General features: G+C 47.0%; 2 protein-coding genes across 3 annotated transcripts in view; one reads left to right on the forward strand and one right to left on the reverse strand.

Moving 5' to 3' along the window:
- LRCH1 (leucine rich repeats and calponin homology domain containing 1) overlaps positions 1-7,163 on the forward strand; it is a 155,737-nt gene extending 148,574 nt beyond the window's left edge. The window contains exon 19 of the mRNA XM_037057624.1: positions 5,046-7,163. Coding sequence (XP_036913519.1) covers positions 5,046-5,156 — 111 coding nt within the window. The 3' untranslated portion in view covers positions 5,157-7,163. The remainder of the gene's footprint in view (positions 1-5,045) is intronic.
- A 1,566-nt stretch (positions 7,164-8,729) lies between these two features.
- Positions 8,730-25,690, reverse strand: ESD (esterase D). 2 transcript variants are annotated; one of them, XM_037057627.1, is made up of 10 exons: positions 25,637-25,690; positions 22,780-22,828; positions 20,087-20,161; positions 18,766-18,854; positions 17,219-17,317; positions 15,935-16,059; positions 15,255-15,374; positions 13,333-13,431; positions 11,980-12,147; positions 8,730-8,961 (listed from the first exon to the last, which is right to left on the reverse strand). In XM_037057627.1, exons 3-10 carry the CDS (start codon positions 20,152-20,154, stop codon positions 8,881-8,883), a joined length of 849 nt encoding a protein of 282 aa, XP_036913522.1. In that variant the 5' UTR covers positions 20,155-20,161; positions 22,780-22,828; positions 25,637-25,690; the 3' UTR covers positions 8,730-8,880. The 2 variants fall into 2 exon arrangements, with proteins under 2 accessions (XP_036913522.1, XP_036913523.1); XM_037057628.1 differs by lacking the exon at positions 22,780-22,828 and having other exon boundaries at positions 25,637-25,660.
- Between the last annotated feature and the right edge of the window lie 1,787 nt (positions 25,691-27,477).

The following is a 27,477-nucleotide window of genomic DNA, read 5'->3' on the forward strand; positions in this document are numbered from 1 at the left end:
CCATCCACTCTCGGTGCCAGGATTTCCACGACATGTGACGACTGGTTCCTCTTAGTTCCCCCTGTGTGTGGGTTCGTGTTTTGGACCCAGTTTACTGCCCTCCGGGAGAGACGCTTATGAAATGGGGCGGGTGACAGGGCGGGGTTGGGGGGTGCTGGGAACTCAGAAGGAAGGCACCCAGGCAGGGATTTTTCAAGGAGGGTGGAGAAGGAAAGGCCCTTGGTGTGCCGGTGCCACTGTGAGTGGGAAATTATAATCCACACCTGCCCCTCGTAAGAACAAAAGGTGCTTCTCACCTTCAGGGTGAGGGTGGCGGACTATGGATTAGAACTTCGGGAGCCTGAAATGAGTTCAGATTACGGGGAAAATATTTTAGTACGGTTTTATTTAGGGACTTTGTTTTCTTTAAACGAGGCTTCAGATTCTGAAATTAGTGCTCAGTAAACAATCAGGTGTGTAGACTGTGTGCTTTTTTTCCCCCTTTGACTGCCAGGGTCCGGCTGGTTCCTTGGATTTTTGCCACAATCTGGTTCACACCGGTGTTCATTGCTTCGTCCCTCCAACACCGGCGGCGCAGTGTTCGCGTGCAGCCCACAGCAGGCCTTGGCTGTGAGACAGTGACCGTGACAGACTGCCCTGTCCTCAGAGACCTGCGCCTGAATTGGGAATCAGACCTGGTTTCTGTAAAGCGCTCGGTAGTAAATGCTTGAGGTTTTATGGGCCCGGCCGGTTCTGCCGTGACTGCTGAGGATTTGCAAGTGAACGGGACTGGCTGCATGTCAGGCAAACGTCGTTTATGGATGCAGACTGTGGGCTGGGTTGGCGGGCAGGCTGAAGTTTTCGGACTGTGGATGCAGCGGACCCAGTGGACCAATAAAGAGGGATGCGGCGCAGGATGAGGACTGTGGTGGATCAGGCACATGACTCTGGACCTGACGGTGATGGGAGGGGGATTGGGCAGGTGGTCTGTGAAGCCCCCATGGACCCTGAGACCTAGGAGAGATGTAGGCATAGCCAGGGGGCAGGTGTGCAGGTAGGGAAGTGAGGGGGGTCTGGAAGGCAGCCTGGTGGGGAGGCAGGCAGCGGATGGACCGAAAGGAGACATCTCTGCCTGGGAGCGGTGGGCGTGGCCCCCCGGGGCCGGGCAGGAACCTGAAGTTCTCTGACATGCAAACACTGTAACCATTATGTGTCAGGCTTCAGCCAAGCTAGCACCAGGAGCTCGCGTTTTACAAGCAGACAGAGCAGAGGAGGTGGGCTGGCGGGAAGGACACCGCGCTTTGCCCCGCAGTTGGCCTGGGAGGCGGGCGGGCAGCTGTTGGGGGTTGTGGGAAACGACAGAGAGGAGGAGAGCCAGGCAGTGATGGTGGCAGTGGGCTGCCTGCTCCTGTGACGTATTTCCTGCCAGGACGAGCGGTCTGTGCCTCCGTGCGACGGCCGAGTGGCAGAGCGAATGCCTTTCACGGAGCTGAGGGTTCTTAGGTCCCCCCACCTGTCGTTGGTTGTGCCGGGTCTCTGAGGGGCGGAGCCTCTTCTGTCGCGTGGGCTCAAAACGGGACGCACCGGGAAGCAGCATGATGTCTGGAAGGAGCCCCGACTGTGGTCGGAGAGTCCAAACCCTAGTTCTAGAGCTGACCAGCTGCCTGCCCTCAGCGAAGCTACCCAAGTCACCTCTCTCCACCCCAGTTCCCCTCTGTGTGAAGTGAAGGTGCTGTATGCACCTTAGAAAGCTGTTGTGAAGCCATACCCAGCGCACACCTGTGTGTCGATGCCAGGTGCCTAGGGCGCACCCAGGAGGTCGATGCTGCATTTCGTCTTTCCGCTCTGCCTACCTCGGGCAGCTCCGTGCGCCGGGGTCCTGAGGAGGCTGGGAGGGGGCCTGTGAGCCAACCCCCATGGGTTCCACCACTGGCGACAAAGGGACAGAGCGTGCGCTCTTCACAGGGGCTCGGAAACACTCTTTCAGGCAGGAGAGTGTTTTATGACTGTTGGCTGCTTTAGAAAGAAACATGACGGAATAAAACCGTGGCTGCATTAGAACAGCGTGCTGCCGGATTCCACTGGGCTTCTCTAACGCTGAAATTTAAATGCGTGTCAAGTCCACGTACACGGACGGCGACCTCAGCTCTAAGTCCATCATGCACAAGGGGTGGGCGGCCCTTCTCTGCCCTCTCTCGTCCAGCGGTGGGCCACAGCAGTCCCACCCCCACCCCAGCCTCTAGCTCACTCCCCGGAGTCCCTCCCCGTGGCAGGACTGTCCCGCTGTGCATGGGGTCTATGGTCTCACGCTGGTCTTTTTAGGTACCTGCAACCCCATCAGAGTAACCTCAGGGCACCTGCGGGCTCCTGCAGGGGGTCCGAGGGAAAGGAAGGCACGAGGGAGGCGTGGTCACCTTTTCCCACCTTCTGTCTGCTGCACATTTCCAGCTGTAAGGGCTGACTGGCGGCAGGCTCCTGGACTCAGCACCTGGCTCAGGGGCAAGGACGCCTGGAGGGTGAGAAATAAATGCTGGTTGGAGAAATTAAGGCCCGGGAGAGATGGTGCTCTTAAGCTACTTGATCTGTTCTGTCTCCAAAGTCCTGTTAGTAGGAGGCTGGGGCCTCAGCTCCTGCCCACTCCCGCCTCCACGGAGCCCTCAGTCTGCCCAGCCGTGACCGCCAGCGCAGACCCTCTGCAGACAGACCCCTGGAGCTGCGGCTCATCACATAATGGCTTGAGAGGGGGTGGTCACCAGAGGAGCCCTGTCCCCTCTCAAGCAGGACCCAGGGTAGGACCTAGGAAGGCCATAGTGTGCGTACGGACTCGGCCCACGGGAAGTGTCAGCGCTAACAGTAGTTCAGGAGCATTCTAGAGGGGACAAAAGGAGACACCTGGGCAAAACCCTCGTTTTCAAATTTCTGTTCATGTTCCTCGCCCAGTCCGCTGTCAGCCTTCTGATTGGTATTATTGAGCTTATGTGTCATATACGGCCCTTGTAATTTGATGCAAATACTTTTTTACAGTTGGTTTTATATTTTAATTAATGTAAGGGTTTGACGTGTGGGAGCTTTAAAACTTTTAAGCAATCAGTTGTTTTTATCCTTTTCCTTGTGGTTTCTCTTCTGTTGCTTTTTTAGCTTAGAAAATCCTTCCCAATATTTTTGTAAGAGAAAATACTCGGTGTTCATCTGCATTTTATTAGGAGAGGCAGTTGTTTGTTTTAAATAAGACTTGTTTTTAAAACAAGTCTTTAATTCATTTCAGACTGATTTTAGCATACAGTGAAGATTTTACTTTTCCCCCAAGGAATGCCGGCATTAGGAGCGTGATTAGTGGCCATTTATAATTTCCTACCAAATCAGATGTTGACTTAGGGTCATCAGAATGAGAAAGACGTGCTCCTGCCCTGGTGGAGCCAACCTTGGCAATGACATGCAAGCTGCAGGTGACCTCACCAGCCTGTGGCATCAGGAAGGAACATACCCTGTCCTCCGGCTGTGAGGAAGCCCACTGTCCACCCTGGCCCAGGGCACGGCGTGTCACGCATATTTCAGGTTGACATTTGGCCACTCTGATTCCACGGGCCAGGAGCCTCCTGTGCCGCTGACCGCGAGTTAATTCCTAGTTCTCTCAATAGCCAGCTGTCTTATATTGACATGTGGCTGCTGCTTAAGGTGGTCTGAGGTGCTCTGAATTTACCGCAAGTTCGGGAAGGAGTTCGCAGTAAGGGCGGAAAGACTGTCGAGACGGTGTAGGGAAACTGCCCTTTCAAGATAGAACAAGTTATCGGAGGTATAGTGTCCCTGGAAGATTTACTTCGAGACCAGAAGGCCGTATCTGTAGTAGTTTATGGAGAGTCCTACCATTAAGCCGATAGGAAGACCTGGTTTCGCAAGCAAAAGACGCATGCGGAGGAAGCGTCTGTCCAGAGACCCCAGTTTGTTCCTGTTCAGTGCTGTCTCCACCTGCAGGGGAGGGACAGGCCCCATGTGCACACCTTCCTGAAGAGAGGCGGCCGTGGGGCCGTGGAGAGCACCCCATCTTCCGGTGGACCAGAGGCAGCGTTGGCTGGGGTGTCTTCCCGGTGCCAAGCAGACACCCTGGAAGGCAGGTCCCTCCTTCCCAGAGCCGAATGACAAAGGTGTAAAGTTACTTCACCCTGTTATTTTACAAACTGTTCTGTTGAGCATGCAGGGGTCTGTTGGAAAGGAATGGCTTGCATGAATTGTTTTCCTTGAGTCGCATGTGCTGGACATTTCCCAAGAGTAAAAATACAGTGTGAGAAGGTAGCAAGCCGCTTGTGTCTTTCACCGCTGTGTGAAAGAGACTCAGAGAGGCTGCTGAACACCACTTATTTGCATGGCTGCTTGTAAACCCCAAAGACCAGTCTGTCAGCACGCCTGCATTCCGGAGATCACACGAACAAAATGAATTGAACCCAAGCTCCTGCTCAGAAGAACAGTGTGTGGTCTGTATAAACGAGTAGCTGAGTTGCTGCAAAATGTGTGAAAGGCTGTTTGCGATTTTGCTTTCCAAGAATGCAAGCCAGCCCCAGGCTGTGTGGTTCAGTGGATTGAGTGTCGGCCTGCAAACCAAAGGGTCGCTGGTTTGATTCCCAGTCAGGGCACATGCCTGGGTTACAGGCCAGGTCCCCAGTAGGGGGCGCCCAAGAGGCAACCACACATCAATGTTTCCCTCTCTTTCTCCCTTCCCCTCTGTATACAAATAAATAAAGTCTTAAAAAAAAAGAATACAAACTAGCGTGACCTTGATGTGTGGTTTCCAGCTGACTGTGTGTATCTCAGTTACGTGGTGTGAAGGTTTTTGAAATGTTCAGATCTTTTGCAGGTTTGGGGATGATCACCTTTTTGGAACCATGCTTATTGGAGTAAAATCATTGTTATTTTCTCTTTGTAATGGGCGCTGGAAGCAAGGGAGGGACCACAGTCTGTGGTGACAAGGCAGACGTGTGACAGAGCTCCGCTTTGCCTTCGTCAGTGCCGTTGGCCAGATGGTGTGGTGACATGCCAGTCATCTACACACTGACAACTGTTCTTTCTTCTAGGATAAGCTGTGTCTGCCCCATCACATCCTTGAGGAGAAGGGCCTGGTCAAAGTAGGCGTCACCGTGCAGGCATTGCTAGACGTGACTGTCACCAAGGCCCTGTTCACATGAAACCAGCTCCTGTCCTTCGGACCTGCTCGAACCCTCCTCCCATCAGAGATCCAGAACTCTGCTCTCGGCCCCGCCCCCCCAGCCCCCACTGCCATGTTCCCCCCACTGTTCCATGTCTGCAGCTGCGTAAACGGGAGGGCCCAAGAGGAGATTTTCTGCCTTTCAGAACTGACCTCCGACACCAAGATGTGACAGGTGTTTGTCTCGGAGCCAGGGAGGCAGCTGGCCATGAAGAACCGAACAGCCTATCGAGGCCGTTCACAGCCTCCTGCGTCCCTCCCGCCTTCACCCACGGCCGTTACCAAAACACCAAGCACAGCTGTTCTGCAGCAAGATGCACTAGTTTTACTGAAGCCAAACTCATTGTGTATTGAATGGGGGGAGGGGGGCTCAGTCCAGTTTTTCACCACCAAATTTTTCAAGATGTTTCTTGAGACCATTGCCTTTAAAGAAAGCAAACTATTTTCGACATGCAAAATATTTATATAAATGTTATTTATTAGTGAATGGTTATTCATCCTTTGGATGCAAATTGTAAATTAGGAAACTATTTTATTACTGCTTTTTTGTGGTTAAACACTTTATTTTAATATTATAAATATTGAGTTATTTTCTATCCTCTTTGGCGTGCAGTAGTTCGGGGTCTCAGTAATCATGTTTTCTGGTATGCGTGACTCAGAAAAAAAAACAATTCAGCAAAAGGCAGGTGCTCCTCTGTCAAGAACTGTTTTCTGGGGAGGTGTTGCTCCCACTTGGGTTTTTGTAACAGTGGTCTTATTTATATTTCTGCATTCCATCCACGTGCCTGCATCCCCCTGCCCACAGTCCCCTGACACAATACACTGACCGAAATCCAGAGAGCACCCAGAGTGATGTGTAAATAGCTGTGATGGGGAGACGGAAAAAGAAAAAGACATTATTAAACTTGAAGATAAAATGTGAACAACTATTTTTGGGGATTCATACTTATTTTGCTATACACAAAACATTCACATTTTAACCCAAGGAAGTCCTAAGTGTTAGCTTCATGTGTCTTGAAGTATCGTTTTGCACTGTAACTCGGGTCACGGAAGAAGTCTAGCACCAAAGGTAGACCCTGAGGAAGTGGGATGGGAGCGCGGAGAGGATGCTGAGTTTTTCGTTGAACCAAAAAGTTCCTGAAGGGCAGTTTCTGCCGCAGGTGGACCAGAGCTCCTCCCGTGAGACACCCGAGGCCTGGGTCGGGGAACCGGCACTTCCCGCAACTGCCAGCTTTAAAAGGGGGAAAGGTCTCGAGATGCTCACGCTGTGGTCACCCAGGTGGCGGCTTTCAGACTAGCCCGCCACACACTGGGAGGCTCACGGTCTCCGGGGGAAACGCTCGAAGTGAGTCAGTAAATGGGCCAGGCGGCTACACGCAGCCCCGAGGTGAGCAGAAGGTCCAGCAAGTGGCGTGTGTGAGGCCACGTGGTCTGGGAGGGAGCGAGTTAGACGACACGGGACCGGGGAGAGCCCGCAAAGGCAAGGCGCCCGTGTGGGTCTGAGACTGCCCCCTGTGTGCTCCCTGCTCGGGCCTTCGCCTCGCCCTCGAGGATACCCCAGTCCGCCCCCTTTCGCAGCCTTGAGAGCGCAGTGGCCCATCAGCCGAGGCCACGCGTGGGGTGAGGCAGGAGTGTGACTGACGATAGTGGTTGGATTGGCAGCTTTCAGTAACTTCCTACGAAATGTACTGTGCACTTTAACCTAACTTAAGATGTCTTTTATATTTCCCTGTACTGCACACATACCTGTTGTCCAGTAGCATGGTGCCGCAGAGACGTGTTGGACCGGGAGCGTGTTCTGTGTAAGCGAGGTTCTGCGGGTGGTTACAGAAGTCGAGACTCCGACTGCTGCGCCCTGGCGGGCATTCAGACTGCAGGGTCCTGGGGTGTTCGTTGTTTTTACGTGTATATACGGCACCATGAAGCTCTGTAATCCTTGTTGTGCGAGACTGCTTTTCCAAAATTAAAAGTTTTCTTTCAACATTAATTTTCAGTATTTTCTTGAAGCTGTCTAACGCAAATGGCTTTTATGTTCTGTGAAACGGCTTGCTTTCTTCTAAGTGCAGCCCTGTGTGTGGCAAAGTCACCTTAGAGACCCTGTGCCCTGTTCAAGGGCAATAAAATGACCCCTGTGCAATAAAACGTGCGTGGCCGGCTGACACCACCACCGGGGGGCAGAGTGTGCGCTGTGCAGGTGAGCCTGCCTCCCTTTTCTCATTTCACGGCCGGTAAAACTCTGAATTCCAACCAGCCGTTTTCTGGCTGGCTCACTCATGTTGAGGCAGAGGTTGGCACTGGTCACAGAAGCAGTCTCGGGGTCACTGTTGAAGCAGGTAAACGCTTTCAGGGGTATAAAAGCTGTTGGAGGGGAAAAGGGTGGAAAGAAGGGGCGGGGTCGTGAGAGAACACGTATAAAGGACCCAGGCACAAAGATAACAGGGGGCGGGTAGGATTGAATGTGGGAGGTGGGGATGGGGAGCAGGGGAGAGTAAGGGGGGAAATGGGGGCGTAATGGAACAATGAAAAAATCTTCACTGTCGAGGTCTGCTGCTAGCTATGTGTCTGGCTACATCCCCTACAACAATCTCAGGACCACACAGCTTTTTCTTTTACAAAGGAGTTACCCCCAACGTGTGCAAAATTAATTAACTAAATGGTCTCTTTGGAGGAAACGAGACTGTTTAGACTGGAACCATTTGTGTAGCTTAAGGGCTCTGCTTTGACTGCTGATACGTAAGTAGCACTGATCTTTAAAAACAATCGAAGTTACACCTAAATAGTGCTAGTGTTACACCTTTAAGAACCCGATGTCTTCTTCCTTTGAATGTTTAAAATTTGTACACTTTTTGCAGTTTGACAGGAAAATATTTCTTTTAAAGCAACCAGACTTCATCTGTCCTGTTTCAGGTGTGTCCATTAAGTCCTTAAAGGAACATAATTTGGTATTACAGAGAGCCGGTTACTTTTCTTCGTTAGCTCAACAAGCTAAATCTCTACATGTTAATAACTAAGGGGAAAAATCTATGTTTACAGCAACACACATGAAACTTACAAGTTTCCTCACCAGCTGTTTTCAGATGCATCGTATTACTTCATTGTTGTCTTTTGGGAGACATCCAAAACCATTGTCCCTGACTGTTTGTCTCAAAGGTTAAGAAGGATCACTGGACCAGGTTTGGGAAACCTTAGTTGCCCCGGGAAGAACTGTGTGGTGATGAGGAAGTCACTTAAGATTTCTGAGCCTGCTTTCCGATTCAGAGCTAACAATTACGAAATGCCTACTAGCTGCCAGGCACTAGACACCCACCAGTGGACACAGTGAAGACAGTGTGCGCCTTCGGGGGCTTCAGGTCTGGAAAGGGGAGGCTTCGCTCAATTACCTTTAAATCCTCTTCTCCATCCAGAGCTAGCGTCCTGTGATTTGAGGGGGCTTATAGTCACGTTCTGTGATCCGGCTCACAACCGTGATGACTGCCAAGTGACCCCCAGAGAGCTGGAAAGTGCTGAAGATCGCCTGTGTGAGCACTGGGGTCAAATAACTCTAAGTCAGAAGCAGGTTTCATACCTTTATTCAGAAGGTGATTTAACTACCGAACGAAGCGTTTTTAGCATTATGAAATACAATGTTTTGAAATCTTTTACCCCTGCAATTCTCTTTATTACAATTTTTATAATCCCCCAGATAGTCTCTTATCGGATGTTTTTCAAGCATTCAGGTATTTTGCGTGATGTCTGATGTGATCGGCAATAAAGGTTGCAATGAAGTAGTAGCTGTGATCATAGCCCTGGAAGACGAAGCAGAGATGGTAACATTAAATGTATCCTTCATGTCCCTCAACGCGCTTCAGTCAAAACATTACAATATGAGGAAGGTTTATACTCCAAGCTTATACGGCAATTTAACATTTTCGCTGAACATTAAAAGAACAGCAAAAGACAAAAATAAACACTGCAAAGCCTTGTTTCCAGACGCTGCCATTTACGTGCAAAGAGGAAATGACATAATTAAATATAAAGTGAACATATGATCATACCAGCAAGGACTAAGAGAATCGGAATTTCTAGAGCTTAGAAACATGGATACGAAGTTTCAGCTCACAAAAGACGTGCACAAACACTAATAAGAGAGGTAATGTTAAAATACCAAATGAGCATACACCAATATAGAGAATGAACATGAAAATACATAAATGATCTATTGTTTGGTAAGTCAAACAGTTATCATAAATCATATTAAGAAATTCACCTACACAGTAAAAGCACGTCACATCACTATTTAAGGGAAAGGAAGTGATTCATTAAACTCTGACATCCTTTAGCAGCAAATTGAACTGGGTAAAAAGTTAATAAGCTCTTGAAAAGTACCAGGAAGAAGAGAGAAAATGTGACGTGTCAGGCAGGTGAGTGATGAGTAAATAGTCAAGGGTATTGTAGACAAGGAAAATTTGCAAAGTATTTGTTTTTTTAAAAATATATTTCATTGGTTATTATGCTATTACAGTTGTTCCATTTCCCCCCTTTATTCCCCTCCACCCCTCACACCATCCCCCAACCTACATTCCCCCCCTTAGTTCATGTCCATGGGTTGTACATAAGTTCTTTGTCTTCCCCATTTCCTATACTGTTCTTAACCTCCCCCTGTCTATTTTGTACCTACCATTTATGCTTCTTATTCCCTGTACCTTTCCCCCTCTATTCCTCTCCCCGCTGATAACCCTCCATGTGATCTCCATTTCGGTGATTCTGTTCCTGTTTTATTGTTTGATTGGTTCATTTTTGTTTTTTAGGTTCAGCTGTTGATAGTACTTTGTTGTAACTTTACTGTTCATAGTTTTTTATCTTCTTTTTCTTAGATAAGTGCCTTTAACATTTCATATAAAGGCTTGGTATTGATGAACTCCTTTAACTAGACCTTATCTGGGAAGCACTTTATCTGCCCTTCCATTCTAAATGATAGCTTTGCTGGATAGTCATCTTGGATGTAGGTCCTTGTCTTTCATGACTTCAAATACTTCTTTCCAGCCCTTCTTGCCTGCAAGGTTTCTTTCAAGAAATCAGCTGATAGTCTAATGGGAACTCCTTTGTAGGTAACTCTCTCCTTTTATCTTCCTGCTTTTAGGATTCTCTCCTATCTTTAATCTTAGCCAATGTAATTATGATGTGCCTTGGTGTGTTCCTCCTTGAGTCCAACTTCTTTAGGACTCTGAGCTTCCTGGATTTCCTGGAAGTCTATTTCCTTTGCCAGATTGGGGAAGTTCTCCTTCATTATGTTTTCAAATAAGCTTTCCATTTCTTGCTCTTCCTCTTCTCCTTCTGGCATTCATATGATTCAGATGTTGGAATGTTTAAAGTTGTCCTGAAGGTTCCTAAGCCTTTCATTTTTTTTTTTTGAATTTTTGCTGCTTCATTCTATTCTGGTTGAATGTTTATTTCTTCCTTCTACTCCAAACTGTTGATTGGAGTCCTGGTTTCCTTTGCATCACTGTCGGTTCCCTGTACATTTCCCTTCATTTCACTTTGTACAGCCTTCACTTTTTCCTCTACTTTGTGACCACAGTCAGCCAATTCTGTGAGTTTCCTGATGACCAGTGTTTTGAATTGTGCATCTGATAGGTTGGCTGTCTCTTTATCACTTAGTTGTAGTTTTTCTAGAGTTTTGATCTGTCCTTTCATTTGGGCCATTTTTTCTTTTTGTCTTGGCACACCTGTTATAGTAGGGGCGGAGCCCTACGTATTCACCAGGGTGGGGCAACCCACGTGCCTGTGTTGCGGTGCTGTCTGTGGGGAGGGGTCCAAGAGGGAACAGTGCCGCTTGCTCCACTCTCCGCCGGATTTCGGTCACTTCTCCCACTTCCCACAAGCAAACTGAACCCTTCTGGTGCTGGTTCGTAGGTGGGTGGGCTTGTGTACGTTCTAGGACCCTGTGAGTCTCTCCAATGGACTCTCCTGTGAGGCTGGGAGTTTCTCCCAGTGCCTCAACCCCCACAGGTGTTTTCAGTCAGAAGTTTGAGGCTTAATTTCCCTGCCGGGACCCTGGGTTGTGGGTCTGTCTTGCTCCCCAGTTGTTCCTCCCGGTTTATTTGCACACAAATGTGGGACCCCTGGTCCTCCAGCCATCACCTTGCAGCGAGTCCTCTCCACCTATCTCCGCCCCCACTGCTGGTCCGGGTGAGTGTGTCTTCTTTACTCCTTGGTTGTCGGACTTCCATACAGTTCAGTTTTCTGGCAGTTCTGGTTGTTTTTAAATTGTTGTTGTCCTTACTCTTGGTTGTGCGAAGAGGCACAGTGTGTGTCCACCTACACCTCCATCTTGGCCAGAAGTCCAAAGCATTTGAAATTCATTAATCATTCTGAAACAGCTAGAAATACCAAGTAGCACAAGGAACAGATCAGTATGTAATTGAGACGATGTAAAGCGTACGTGTGTGAGACAGACAGTGCACAGCTTCGGAGGCTGAGGTGCGCACATCACGCCAGGCGGACACTTGCCCTCGCCATTCTGCTGAGACAGCTGCATGCTGATTAAGTACCATTCAAGTACTAAGCTTCTTCGTATTCACTCCTTCTGCAGTGGGTCAGAAAACTGAACACGTTTCCCCAGCAAAAGCTTTTGTATGCCTATGGAATTTGGTCTTAGATATCACTAACATAATAGAAAGGCCTTTATTTTAAGTGTCTTACTATAAATTAAAAACTATCTTACTAGAGGTGGCATTTCAAATTCTAAAGGAAAATGTACAAAGTACTCGGGATCGTGCTTTGTGATTCTTTTTCAGAAGAAGCTAAGGTTTCCTAGTACTTGCCTCTTGCAATCGAAACACGACAGGGATCTTCTTTTCTGTACAGGCAGCTATGAAGTTATCGGGCAGCAGCTGCCCGTCGGAGAGAAACTGGTCATCTTTTCCTTGATCAATCAGGATGTCCAGCTGAGACCCTGGGTAGGACTTCACAAGATGGGTAGCGTCATAAGCCTAAAAAAGGGAAACGTTGCAAATGAATCTGCAAGTGCTCAGAAACATACTCTTCAGAATGTACTAGGGTAGAACCAGATGGGAATGTGAAGTCATTTAAACTCGGAGGCTGATGAAACTGGAAACATGCTTGTCAGTGGCTTACACTCTGGCTGGCCAGGGTCGTATTTACAAGGTGCTCACACCTCTTTCCCAGTGGCAGCCTCTCCCTTCCTTTCACGCGGTTCGAGGCCGGTGGTAAGAATCCTGTTTCTCAAGAGTGTGTGGCCTTTTTTCTTTTAAACTTTTAAGGACTGACTATTCCTTCAAGTTCCTTAATCTTCATCTATTCCCAAATGTTCTCTATTTCAAATAGTCTATTTTCCGGTCTCTGTGTGTAGCTCTAACTCCAGGCACAAACACAGTCAGCCCCACTGCCCTCTGTTCGCAGCACGGAAGGCCTTCCTGAATTTGCGGGAGGACCTGATTGTATTAGCCTGAGTCACACCAACAACCCCTCAAATTTATGATCTTTTGAGAAGTGGCTACTAGTTACAATTTTATCTACTTGTTAACAGGCACAGGATGACGAGTTCATTTGTAAAATACTCAAACTCTTGGTGGAGTTTGCAAACAGCCCATTTCTATTCGGGAGTAAAGTCTCAGGAGAAAGAGCCATTTTTATTTTCATTTTGAAGCCTCTGTGACTTGCTCGAAAAGTAATCTCGCCTTTGGGAAATATTCTCATAAATGCACATTACACAGCGCCCATTTTTAAAGGCTTTTAAATCTGGAATTTAAAATTCAAATCTGAGAGATGATGGATTTTGAAAAAGATACACAAAATAATTAAAAAGCCAGATCTCATGGTTCCTATTGTACATAATTGAGCTACAGTTCATATGAGGCAAATCTAAATTTAGTAGTAATATGTGATATTTTGGGGAATGCTAATATAGAAGTAATGTTAATTTAGAGGTAACATAAATTGACCATTAGCAGGAAAAAAATGTAGCCTCAGAATATCGCCATATTCAGACAATTGGGAAGTAGGTGTTTTGTTATTGTTCTGTATTTATGCTTTTGCTGGTTAGTTTTAATCCTGGACCCTTCACTCGAGTGGGTTAGAAATAATGCCTGTATGTACAGCTTGGGAATCCATCTGAAAACTTCGCATGAACGTGGAGACAGCCGCCCAGCACCTACCTTCCACTTACTTTGATCGGCTCCCAAATACCCACTGAAGGCCTTTGTGCCCCAAGGACAAAGCACTGGATTGCAAATTGGAGAAAATGCCGACACAGACTTTAGGAATCAAACAAACAGACAAAAAATTAAAAGGTTATATGCTGCTACATCAAATATGAACAGATATTTGCAACTTGCTTATAAACTCTGACCTGCCCTGAAAACCACTGCGAATAATCTCCCTTTTGCTGTATCATGAGCTGAAATTGTAGACCTTCCCATGGCGCATCTCTGGTGTGTTCTGTTGCGAGAGCTAATAAAACGGAAGGCGCTAAAATAATGCAAAGTGATACGTTACACTTTATTAAAAAGGAGTGGATGGAATTTCACATTCAGTTTCTACTTTTTTAAATCCGAGACATGCCGTTAGAGCTGAGACATTATTTCTCTTGAACGGTGCCAAGAAAGCACTGAGCAATGCCCCTAAATGTGGCAGAATTTTTAACACAATACAGTTCTGTGTTCTGTGCCGTGTTGCTGGGCCAGCTTCACAGCGTGATAAAAAAGTGAAGTCCAGAGATGGAATCACTCCGCTTCGGCGTGCTTCTCCATGTTACATTCATTTTGTCTACTAGCTTTTTTAAAGGACAAAAATTCAATGAAATTGGACTTTCTCCCTTACACACAATAAATTTGATTGCCTTTGACACACACACACACACACAATAAAGCTCTTATTTTCAAAACCCACCTTCATGCCATTGATTAATTCAACTTTATAATAAAGCTTATCAAATGGAAAATGTCTGCTGCCACAGAAAAAACACTACGAGAAACATTCTCATTTCTCAGGCGCGCCCCTCAGACGATTGCCAAGTCCTTCCTAAGCGAGGACAATGGGTTAGACGGGTCTCGAGGTCTTTGGCCTTGCGAGTCGGGAGGCAGCAGCGCCCAGAGGACGGTGGACCGCTGCCCCGGCACCCCTGTTCTGCCCCGGCACCCCCGTTCTGCCCCGGCACCCCCATTCTGCCCCGGCACCCCCGTTCTGCCCCGGCACCCCTGTTCTGCCCCGGCACCCCTGTTCTGCCCCGGCACCCCCGTTCTGCCCCGTGTGTGCTGCGCTGTGCGGGTGGACTCCCCATCTGGGGCGATGCCCACCAGCTCACTGAAACAAGCAACAGGGAAGCAGAGCTTCCAGTAAATGAACAGGAAGGCTGAGAGGATGTTTTTCAATCAAGCTGCACTCCAATTTTCATCAGAGGCATGAAAAACAGAGAATTCTTAAACTTTTATAAATCATGAGTATCTTCTCCCTCAGAAAACCAAAGTCAAAGATATTCCTGGTAAAAATACAAGGCCATGATAGATACTGCCACAATAATATCACTCAAGAATAACCTTTAGGAAAAAAATGCCTAGAAAACTATAGTTTGAATTGAAGTAATGACATGTAAGATGCAATTTTTTAAATATGTGGAGTAGCCCCGACTGGTGTGGCTCAGTGGGCTGGTCATTCCATAAACGGAATGGTCGCCAGTTCGACTCCCGGTCAGGGCACGCGCCTGGGTTTCAGTTGGGTCCCAGCTGGGGGTTCTGTGAGCATTAAGTGATTCATGTCTCTCTTGAACATGAAAGTTTTTCTCCCTCTCTCCGCCCCCCTAAAAGACAAATAAAACCTTTCTTTAAAAAGTAATAAAATAAACAAACCCTGACGAACGAGAAAACTGACAAGAAGCTGCTGGGACTGATCGCTTACGCTCCCGACTCTGTAGCACACGTTGTGTGGTCAGACTCAATACTCCTCCCTCCCTGACAGCCTTGGGAAATTCTTAAAACTTCTAGACAAGATTAGTCTCAATACCAGAATAAATCGTAATTTCAGTCTTTAAAAGGGCCCAATACTATATTACCCAGGAGAGAGAGCTGCCCCTAGACCTTACTCTGTATTTCCCAGGGTTCTTCAAGGCACAGATCAAGGCCCCGTGGCCTCCCATGGAGTGGCCAAAAATGGACGTCCTTTGGGGGTCCACTGGAAAGTTGGCATTGACGAGTTGGGGGAGCTAAAAAAAATGTAAGTGTGACAAAAGAGATGAGAGAAAGTTAGACTTTTTCAGTTATGTAAAATAATACCATGATCGATACTTCTAAATCACAGTCTTACAATCGCATGAACTGAAGATTTAAAAAAAAAATGTATTTAGTGTTAATTTAAATGGCAGTAAATAGAATGACAGTAGTAGTAAACTCTGGAATTTTCACTAATGAATACATTTGTACCATATTTTAATTAAAAATTCTCAGGGCTGGCCCGGACGGGTGTGGCTCAGTGGATTGAGCACTGGACTGCAAAGCAGAGGGTCCCTGGTTTGATTCCCAGTCAGGCCCCATGCCTGGCTTGCAGGCCGATTCCCAGGAGGGGGCGTGTGAGGGGCAACCATACATTGATGTTTCTTTCCCTCTCTTCCTCTCTCCCCACCCGCTACATAAATAAATAAATAAATAAATAAATAAATAAATAATCAATCTTAAGGAAAAAATTCTCAGGGCTAGAAAGGACTTCTTGCCCCAAACCAAGGTTCTGGCAGCCCCCCGTGAATAATCCCAACACAAGCAGAGTCACCTCCTGCGTCACATAGGAGTACATCCTGTAGTTCGTTGTCCAAGGCTCTTCGGTGGCGTCCACGTAAAACCCCGCCCCAGTGCCGAAGTCCCAGCTGTCGTCTTCTCCTTTAATATTGCAGCCGCCTGTGAACACGAAGGAATGACCTTGTGCTTTCTCCCACTCTGCAGTCGTGGCCCGTTTCATTACAGACTTTTAAATGAATCGGAAAGTTCCTCTGCGTTAAAGCTGTTCCCCAAATATTGTGCGCTCTCTTCTCTGCCTTTTGGGGCACGTACTTCCTGGCCCCCGACTGGGGCCGGCGTTCTAGCCAAGGAAGTGCGAGAAGGCCCTTCCGCCGGGCGCTCACCACCAAGGCCAGGCCTGGCCGGCTCATGCCGTTCCCGCCAGTGTGTTCGGAACCTGCACTTCCTCGCCCCGTCTCACCTGGCAGAGGGCTTCTTTCCTCTTTTTATCTTTCGGAAATTCACCCAGATGCCTTCTGATGAGCCCCCCATAATCCCCCAGATGCCTTCTGATGACACACCCATAATCTCGTTTACCACCGTGGTCTTAGGCAGAACAGGAGACAAAATGCTTCTGCTCAAGTCACCATCGTGAACAGGAAGGGGCTCCTTGTGGACTCTGGAATCGTTCCGCCGTGTTCCCCATCCTTGCCCATCCCTCACTGGGGTTTTCTTGTATTCCTTTTTAATCCTTTAGGCTTAATTTTATATCTTGGATGTAGTTGAAAAGCCAGCCATGGCAATGTCGAATAGATTACAGGAATAGGCAGGGCAATTTGGGGGAAGCCACCTCTTTATGACATTCAGCCTCCCCCTCCGGGAACATGACGTTTGGCCATTTACTGAAGTGGTCATGTATGATCTTAAGCAGATTTCATCATTTTTAAAACCAAATCATCATATTTTAAAAGTTTATTCCTAGAGAGTTTTAGCTGGCATGTAAATTTCATTTCCTGAGATTTCTACAGTACAAAACAAGTTTTAACTATCTGATGGGTTAAAGCTGCCCAAACTTTAACGTTCTCTAATGTAAACGTTCTAATCTTTTACAGCAGAGCTGCTGCCTTTTAAACTGTATGGTTATTTGACTAACAGCTGAGGAAACACAATCATCTTGTGACAAGACAGCTTACCGGTCGGAGGGAACACGTACAGCCTGCTGCTCGGGAGTCGTGGGGTCATTCAGAAAAGAATGCCCCAGTGTCTGCACAGTCCACCCAATTACTGGGTCTCCCAGACTCACGCCACTCCTAAAGCATGCTGGGGGGAGGACACTTACGAGGGCTGGTGTCCGGAGCGACGACCACAAGACCATGTTCTGAGGCGGCCTGATGGAAGCCGGATTTTGATATAAAATTCTGTTCTGTGCACGTTAAACCTGAAGATCAAAAATATTAGCTCAGGAAACCATCTCACTTGGTAGTATCAAAAAACTTTTTTTTAAAGAAATAATCCTAAAGACATTAAGGTTCTCCTTTTCATCCAGTTTATTACAGAGTCAGTCCAAGATCTGTCTTAGGTGAAACACTCCTAGACCTGTGCTTCGAAGTCACTCACTGAAGTCTCAATTACTGACATCCTTGGGACCAGATGTGCCTGGGAGCTGAGACTTTCCCAAGCTGCAGAATTCCCGCACGGCACCTAAACCACGGGGCCAAGAACCCCATGGAGGGCAGTGTTATCAACCTGCCAATTAAACATGTTACTATTCCTACCTCAAAACCTAAATATTCACAGTGAGAAAATACTGTGAATAACAGTATTTTCTCCACAGTATAAATAAATGTGCTTGGTCATCGTAGCACAAGTTAATACTTTTATGCACAGGTAGTTCACAGCAACAAAAATTGTGATAATGTGTAGAGAGTTCTGAATTGTGTCTGGAACACAGTGCCTTGAGCTTGAGAAATGTAATCTGCTTAGAGACTAGAGGGAAAAATTTTTTCTAGTTATAACACACATTTCTCAATCACGGTGGCAGGGAGTGAACTGCAGACTCACGGAAATGAAGACGTTTCTACTAGTAGGGTTACTGCCCCACGTACGGAGGTGATCGCTAACGAACATCCGGGTTCCACCTAACACCCACCCATGTGGGTGGGACAACGTCTGTGAGGAGTGCTGGGGCAGGTGCAAACCAGGTAAACAACTTTGCTGAGCTCCTGCCATCAAGTCCAGAACTTTGCATTCTCGGCTAAATTACTCGGTCTGGCTGAACAGAAGTGAGATGGTTTGGGTGGTGGGCACAGGATGCACTACACAGATGGCATGGTTACTTGAAGCCTGTATAATTTTATTAACCGGTGTCACCCTGACAGATCTGATTTAAAAGGTAATGATTTTTGTGAAAGACGTGACTTTATAGTTAGTAGGCTAGCACGGCGTTTTGTGGGGTGGTGGTATGTGTATACAGCACTGCTGTGTGAAACGCACAGACTTCTAGTTCTGATTCCCAGTCCTGCGGTTTTTGGATTACATGGAATTTCACTTGTCCCCTTTCACTAAGGAGATGCTGCCTGAGGAAAGCCATGCCTGGTGCTTTTGGCTTTCCTCTCCCTAGAAGTTTTAACAGGGAAATTTAGGTACAATAAGCACAAAATGAAACTGAAAAAAAAAAAAAGGCAGGGAAACGCAGGTAGTGGGGGAGGCCTGAGAGCATGAGCGGAGGACATCAGGCTGCCCGTGCCCCCCCCTCCCCCCCTCCGCCACGCCCCTGCCCCTCTGCCCCTCGGCTCAGAAAGCACACTCAGGAGTCCGGACAAGGAGTGAAAGGAGCCAGGCAGGGAGGGGGGAGCCCTGCTCCGGGCGGCGCAGGCAGGCACTCACCAGACAGCCAGTAGAGCGCAGGGCACTTCCCGGTCTCCGCCCTGGGCGGCAAGTAGATCCCGAATTTCATTTTGCAGCTCAGTTCAACACTGAAATTTTAACAGTCACATAAAGTCAAGGCTCCTCAGTAGTCAGGACAGAAACATAAGGGAAGTGATTTAATGTCCAAAGTAAGTGATTCCGCCAACGTTTAAGGAATATGCGGGGGTCCATCTGGAAAAAGTCCAGCCATTGTTCCTTTAACGAGAAGGGTTCATATGACATCAGTGTCACCTGGCAGCCACAGAGGGTGCACTGGAAGGTCGGTGTGTGAACAGTGAGGAATTCACTGTACTGGTCAGTGGGGGCGGCAGATGCTGTTGAGTGAGCACGTGTATTGTGTGACCGTCACATTAAAAAATGACTGAGTGCGTGGAGCAACGAACTGGCATCAGATTTTGGGTGAAGCTTGAACACTCCTCCATGGAAACTATACGGATGATTCAGAAGGCCCCAGCTCTGGGCAGCTGGTAAGTGGCCGCTTCATCATGACAATTGTGCCCGCTCATGCATCACATCTCAGGCAGTTTTTTTTGGCAAAACATCAAATCACCCAGGTGACTCAGCCTCCCTACAGCCCCGATTTGACACCCTGTGACTTCTGTCTTTTCCCCAAACTAAAATCACTTTTGAAAGGGAAGAGTTTTCTGACCATCGATGAGATCCAGGAAAATACGACGGGGCAGCTGATGGCAGTTGGGAGGACTGGGTGCAGTCCCCAGTGTCTCCCATGATGGGGACTGAGGTGTCACTGCCTGTGTACAATGTTTCTCATACCTGGCATCTTATTCTATAAATGTCTATTTTTCATACACGTGGCTGGATCCCCTCTGGACAAACCTTTTACCTCGGCCCTTGAAGAATGGGTTCAACTCAGTGGAGATACATATTAATCACCCTGAGCCTGCGCTGAGCATGAGACGGTCACTTTGGCCAGAGTAAATTTTTAAAAAATGTAACATCCTCAGTGTAGCACTCATGTTATTGAAAGAAAAACTGCTTCTGTTTCCAAAAGAAAAAAAGTATAACATTTTATACAAACTAGACAGCAAAGATCTTAAATTACATGTTTGCTCACAGGCACCGGAAGGTATCACATCCTTCATTTGCTCTTTATCACTAACATTTTATTAAAATCATTAATATCAAGGCTAGATCATTTTTTGATAAAAATATACTTCCATGTAAACAGTTATTCACGCAACAATAACCTTTCATGGTCTTAAAGAATCGAACAGATGGAAGCAGAATAAGAGATACTTAATCGTGTCTCAGTGGTTACCTGTCATGTTCAAACACTTTCTGGAACCCCCCAAAGCACCGGCTGCTGGAGACCTGTTTCAGTGCCATTCTCTCCCTGTGGGGGAAGATTAACCGCATTAATCTCTAGAGAATTTGTTCCTGGAAAATTGGAAAGAAACCCATTTTTGGACAAGCTCTCCAAACATACAACAAGTTTTTCACTCGGACTTGTTCTTCACGTGCCAATTTTCTCTAATAAATATTATTAAGAAACTGACATAACTTGCAAACAGTTTCACTTATTACCACTTTAAAAAATCTTTTTCCTTTGGTATGTCATTACCAATTTATTAACAAGCTTGTGTGTGTGTGGGGGGGAGGGGGGCTGCCTCCAACTCTTTTTAGAAAGAGGCAGAGTATAAATAAGTTAATAACTGACTCATTACCATTTGTCCCCCTTATACCTTTGACCACTTTAGTGTAGAAGATTAAAAACTGTTAATAGCTTATCCGACAAAGGAGTCAGGGAACTGGCATGAACATGGTTGATTTTAACACAGGAGGAATGTGATGAAACTGTGATGATGTTGATAATAATAATAACAACAGATAACACTCACTGAATACTTGGAGTATGGCGGGCACTCTTCTGTATGTTAAACCAAATTACTCATAAAATTACTCATCTTAATGAGAGTTTTTCTGGGAAAGGGGACCAACTTTTAGACCATCATTTTTTCCTTGAAAACAAACTGGCTAGGAAAACCTAAGGCTGTTCTAAGTGAATGAGAAGTACAGCTTGTCATTAGGAAATTCTGAAGTTTGGTAATTCTTTGCTCTCCAACAAATCTTTTCAATTTTCATAAATAATTTAAACTTAAATATTAAAACACCAGACGTTAACTTTTTAGTTATACAAACATTCGCAAACCATCTTGATCACGGGTGCTCATTGAACAAGGAGGAACCAGACTGGTTCTGACCTGCAGCTCTCAAGGGAGGGCGCCCTCCGCCCCCTTCACAGGCTGGCCCACTCGGGGCAGCCGGCCTCTCCGGGAACGGCTCCGCGGGCCGATCATTTGCGGTATTAGGGTTATTCCTCAAAGGCATGCAACAACAACCTTAAAGCGCTAATTGTGGAAATATCTTTGCAAAATTCTCAGTAAGATCAGTTTCAGTCCCACCTTGAAGTAATCGCTCAATAGATCCAAATACTTAGATTTGCACTGGAAAGCGTGGCCCCCTACTCTTTGAGGCTATGCTCTCCTATCTACGGAGAAGGTCTTTCAATAATTTTTTTAAGGCATGCTAAGACTGACTAACTAGGATTAAGGTGCTATAATTACACACAGGGAAACCACCTTCTTTTCACAAGTGTATGCTTTTAATGTGTAAAAGACAAATTCTTAATAAACTGCTCACTAGATGTTATTAATTATTGAAGATTAACTTTAGCTCCTCTTGTTCACGATCCTACCTTGAATAACGAGCAGACACACACTGTAACATACACACACACGTGACCACGGAGTAACACTGATTTGCTGGATTAGTCTACGAGGAAATCCTTGTTTCTTAAGCCTGGAAGGGACCGTTTGTATTTTCCCAATACACTGGGCACGAGTCTGTCTCTAGCGCACAAGAAGCACCTAAGGATCAGTTGTGGAAATAATGAGTAACCTTTTCACTTATCACTACCGATTGTGTGAAAGTTTTAAACATTAGCTGGTCTTTATCACCCTGCACGTTGCCGTTCATTTTAGTGAAGGGCAACTAGTCTGCTTCCTCTATTCTTTATTCAAATCCCAAATCAGATACTTTCTATTTGGTCAGAGAAAACAAAGTTAAAATACTGTTTTTTAAAATTATTTTTAGTAGTTCATTTTTATTGTACTTTTTCATTACCATTTATCACCCTATACCCTGCTCCCTCTCTCCCACCCGCTACCCCCCACCTAGCAATCACTACACTGTTGTCCGTGTCCATGAGTTCTTTCTTTTTGGCTCTACCCTTGCCCCCCCCCCCCAACACCCTCCTGCACCCCCAGAGCTGTCAGCCTGCTCTCCATTTGTGAGTCTGTCTCTATTTTGTTTGTTAGTTTACTTTGTTCACTAGATTCCACACATAAGTGGAATCGCAGGGTACTTGTCTTTCTCTGACTGGCTAATTTCACTTAGCATAATGCTCTCCAGGTCCATCCATGCTGTCAAAATGGTAAAATTTTCTTCTTTATTATGGCTGAGTTATATTCCATTGTGGAAACCCGAAACACTAATTTGGAAGAATATGTGCACCCACCCCCTATGTTCATTGCAGCATCATTTACAATAGCCAAATTTGGGAGCAGCCCAAGTGTCCATCGGTAGGTGAGTAGGTAAAATAGCTATGGTGCATTTATACAATAAAATGCTGCTTTAAAAAATTGAAAATAAAATAGATTAAAGTAGATAAATAGATAAAGTAGATTAAAATAAGACAAAAGCTTTGAAGTTTTTTTTCTCTAACCACCCATTTCAGAAACTACCTTCAATTACAAATCAAGAAAACAGAGAAGCCCAGTAACAAACGACATAAGCTAAGACTAGATACGATACACTATGATTTATGACACTGTACACTAGGTGATTTACATTTGCCATTAAACTTTTTAGGAGCAAAATGTTTCAAAATAAGTTATTAGATTTTTCATTCAACTTTCCAAATAACACACAGGAAATAAAACTTAAATTCACCTGTCCAACCGCTCCTTGCTCTTTCTTCTGCACTGACGGGTAGATGATCCTGGATAAAAAGACCAAGTGGTTTATAAACGGGACCGGCCCCTCACGGTGAAGGTTCTACGAGCATGGACAACAGGCTAATCGCCCCAACAGAGAAGACGCCTGCTTCTCCCGCAGCAGGTGACTGTTCCCTCTGGATCCCGCAGCACGAAATATGCGGCTAACGCCTCGACACCGCCACCTCCCCTTGACCATTCATGTCGTTCCCCGAACACCGGCTTGGCCACAAAGCCTGGTGTCTAGTCAACGCCTTTGGCTGGAATAAGGTGCCCATGAAGAAAGTTTATCTTCTTTTCCTTTCAGATGAAATTTTTTAAAAGTTTAAAAGTATCATTTGGAAGTAGGAGATGTAGTCGACTCCTGAGAGTGAAGAAAATAGGAGGGAGGACCAGAAAAAGAGAGAGAGGTTAAAATGCCTCGATCTGTCTGGCCAAGAGCTGTAGGTCAGTCTTGTAATGTCGGAAGGAAAACGGAGGCGGGAAATGAGGACCCGAGGCCACCCGCACTGACTGGCAAGAAAGGATGGCCTGGTGGGAAGCTGGCTGGGCTCACAAACAGACCAACAAGTAAATAACCAACCACTTACACCGTACATACGAGGTGCCATCTGTCTTACCGATGTGGCATTTAAGTGCTAGAACAGAGTTTGTGGGAGAGATGGAGTAAGAGAGTAGGGTAGAATAACCAAAACCCAAACCAACTCCTTCCCAAGAAGAACCCCAAACAAAACCAAGGTCACGGGGGTGACTCGGTTTTCCTGGACAGCCAATGAAATGAACAGCAGTGTTCCTCAGAGAAGGGCTCTCCCCGTGCACCCACTGCACGTGCCAAGACATCGGGTAGAAACTAGGGAAGGTCGTCCTTATTCACAAAGTATACATTTCCCTCTAAGGCCAAATCGCCCAGTCGTACTTTCCTTCCCTCTACTTAATCGAAAGTAAATGTCACCTGCCTCCAGAAATCTGGTCTTTGGATTGGCGCCCATTCTTTCCTTCTTCCCGTGAGACTCGTAAGTGGTCTGCACGTGTCTACTTGTTTTTGCTCCTGTTCTCTCACACTCCCTGATGTGGACCCATTTGCTTTCTGTTCAGCGCCCCCCTCCACTGGCTCTTCACAGCCTCCCCAGGTCACCCCAGCATTGCTGGACCCCAGTGGCTGGCGGTCCTTTGTCCAAACCCTCTCGGTGACAACTCAGGATGTGGGTTCTTCTCTCCCACTCCCTCTCTTCTCGCTAACTCACATTCCTTAAGTGTCAGCCACACCTTGCAGGCGGAAGACTCTAAATCTGCATCTCTGGATCCAATTGTTCTCAAGCATTCGTGCCAGAATTTGAACTTTTGGATGGATCCTTCTAAGATAGGCAGGTGGCTGGTAAAATTCAGTGCATCTAAAATTAAGCTTATCTCCCACCTTCAAACCACTTTTTCCCTTCCTTCCTTTGTCTTCCTTTGTATCCATGCCTGTCTTGCCCGGCCCTTGTAAAATGTCTTGGAGTCACCCCTTCTCTGCCTTCCTTCTGTCACCATCCTAGTGAAACACGAGGAGTGAAAACTCAGCCTCAGCCTCCTCTTCTGTTTCCTTCTTGTGTGTTTCACCCAAATCAACCTCGCGTGGCAGCCTGCTCAGTGGATACAAGTGTCACATTTTCAGGCTTAACAGGGCCAAGAGGGGATCTGTTTTTTAACACTGTGATTAAAAATCATCGTCTTAACCATTTTTAAATGCCTGGCAGTGTGAAGTATATTCAGTGAATTTCAAAAACACGGTTGGCTCGCCCACAGTAACTGTCAGATGGGAAGTGCTTGTCCACCCCATATATACTTCCATCCCCTTTAACTGTGCAGGAGGCAGTCTCTCTTCCTTCATAAAGACTCTGCTGGCTCGCCCATATGTGGATGTTTCATTTCTCTTGGGGGAAGATACGGCATCCATGAACTCCAAACACACTCCCTAGGCTCTTAAACTTGTCTCCCACAGTCCCACACTATTTTTTTTCTGGCTGCACTTTCTACTTTAGGTTAGTCAAAGTCCACTGTGTAGATTTCTAGTATCGTCTGGAAGCTTCCACTGGGCGGCTTTGCTCAAGGCCACGGTGTAACGTTTTTAGAGCAGGTGCTGGAGCCGACCCCTCCAGGGTCAAATTCTGGCTTCACCACGTACTCTGGTGACGTTGGGCAATCCATGTAATCTTGTAGGCTTCGATCTATTTAATAGAAATGAGTTAATTCAAGTACTGCTTAGAAAGCACCACTGGCTATGATAGGCCCACAAATGTCAGCTACGTTATTCCCGGATCCTCAAATAACCTCCGACAAAGTCTGCTCACGCCACCCGGACGAGGCCACCAGGAAAGTCCCAGGCCACTACAGGACTCCAACAGCACCGGCAACACGCCCAGTCCCGAGGTTTCCCACGGCCGCTGATCTGCAGGAACCAGGCACCTGGGGCGACTAGTGACCAGCTTTGTGGCCTGTCTGCTCAATACACTGGATGTACATTTTGGGAAAATCAGTGGAAATGCAGCGGACACCTGATAAACCAACACCTGCCTCTTGGATACTGCACGTCAGAGCACCCCGAGTAACACACTCTAGGAATCCCGGGGAATTGATAGGAATTTGGGACACACTCCCCGCCCCAGTGCCCCATGCCCTCGGCCTCCTGCAGACTCAGCGCTGGGGCCTGCAGGACTCGCCAGTGGCCTCGGCGCCCGCACCATCCAGGCCCCGCAGAGCCCCGCAGAGCCGGGGTGCCGCCGGAGACCCAGGTGCGCGCAAGCCCTCGGGCCTCCGCAGAGACCCAGTCTTACCTCCAGCGGCGCTGGTGGAAGTAGCAGAAGAGGAAGGCGAAACCGGAAAGCCAGGCCCCAGTAAGGCCTCCAGGGCCCCGCCCACCTGTGACGGCCCGCCTATCCTGGTCTCCGTCAGTCCGCGGCCCCGCCCCTCTGACACCCGCCTATCTTCGGCCCCGCCCGCCTGCGGCCCCGCCCCGAGGGCTACTTCCCCAGGTTCCCGCTCGCTAAGGGGCTGGACCAGGTCCACCCTCTTCCCCGAGGCAGCAGGGAAATGCCTAGGCTAGAATAAACCTCAGCTCCGGTCCAGTTTAACTGGTGGACAAGATTTCCACGTAGCTCTGAAGCTATTCGGAAACCAAGACGTAATTTTGTCTCCTTCTGCCCAACCTCAAAATCTTGCCAGTTCGTCCATCCACTTGGTACCTGGAGTTAAACAAGGACCATGTTTAAATCTCCGGGGACAAAGAAAGTGCCCCACCAGTGTTCTCTTTTTTCCCTTCCTTCAGTGAAAGTCGGCTGAACTGAGTAACAGTTGCTAGTTGATGGCGTACAGCCAATCTTCCCTTGACCTTTTGCTTGATTGAACTGAGTGTGAGTGGAGTTTGCCTGTTGAGAAAATTAACCCAACTGCAAAACACCTTTTTTTTTTTTAAATTTCTAAACCACCAGCTACACAGACAGATAGTAGATATTACCTGAAAGCCAGGGCTAGTTTCGTGGGTGGCGACCTGTACAGCAGAACAGGGTTCCTAGCTCAGAAGGGCCTGCACTTGGTTAATTCTCCCCTTGGTTTAATTTGTTACTGTGCCGCCTTGTTTACTGGGTTTGAACCCAAGGCCTCATATTTTCCTTTGCACTGGACCCTGCTGAGAGGACTGCAGGGTGAATGACCCCTGTGATACTGACGTAAATATGAACACTGCTCTGAAGACTGATCACTTGCCTGAATTGGTAGGGTGGCCCAGGCCATTTGGCCGTGGTGAATTAGCCTGTGGTCTGAACCTGCGGACCTGTGGATCCACAGGGACTCAGCCTGAAGACAGTATGTATCTACTCAAAATAATGTTTTTATTCTGCAAAAGCATTGAAATGAAAAGGCCCACTTTTTGTTTTCTTCCTACTAATTTTAAATACAAACCACTGAACCAAAATTTTCTTCCAACTGAGTGATTTTTAATGCCCCTAGTATTTTGGGCAGCTAGAATTAAATTATTTAATTCTGAATTAGAATAGAGGTACAGGCTTTAACTAAATGTTTCCATTGATTTGGTTGTCATGTTGCTTGTGGTCACAGAGTAAGAAAGCATGTTAGTCATGCTCTGAAGTCATGTTCTGTGAATCAAATTCCAGGAGAAGTGTTTAAAAATACACTATGCTTGAGATAATAGAAAAATAGAGCTAGTTAAGCACAAAACGATAACTTCATAGTGGTCACAAGATGTCTGGTTTCTGCTTTTTGCTTTAAAGAGAACAACATTGACACTTCGGAGATATTTTGCAGAATTGGTTCTTCACCCCACAGGCCTTGTTCTCACGATGGAATTTTGTGCTGCCAATGTGCTGTTCCTTGGGCACGCAGAAAGCCACAAGGAGCTTTCACAAAGAGTTACCTGTGACTAGAGAAACACAGACTTCTCTCTCAGTTCCCAGGAACTTCCCCTGCCTTCCTGCCTAGCCACAGAAAGACTCCCTACTGTTGCTTTTTGAGAGAGACCGATATGAGAGATCCTGCTCGCCTCCCATCTCATCTCAGCCGAATCCAATCAAACTTTCTGTCTCTGAGCATCAGTGTCTCTTGTGTTTGGACCACCTAGAGCATCAGGTACACGGACCTGAATTGGGGAGGTGATTCTGCA

The sequence above is a fragment of the Sturnira hondurensis genome, unplaced genomic scaffold (genome assembly GCF_014824575.4).
Source record: "Sturnira hondurensis isolate 20B ecotype Veracruz unplaced genomic scaffold, ASM1482457v3 Scaffold0009719, whole genome shotgun sequence".
In the NCBI taxonomy this organism is placed as follows: domain Eukaryota; kingdom Metazoa; phylum Chordata; class Mammalia; order Chiroptera; family Phyllostomidae; genus Sturnira; species Sturnira hondurensis.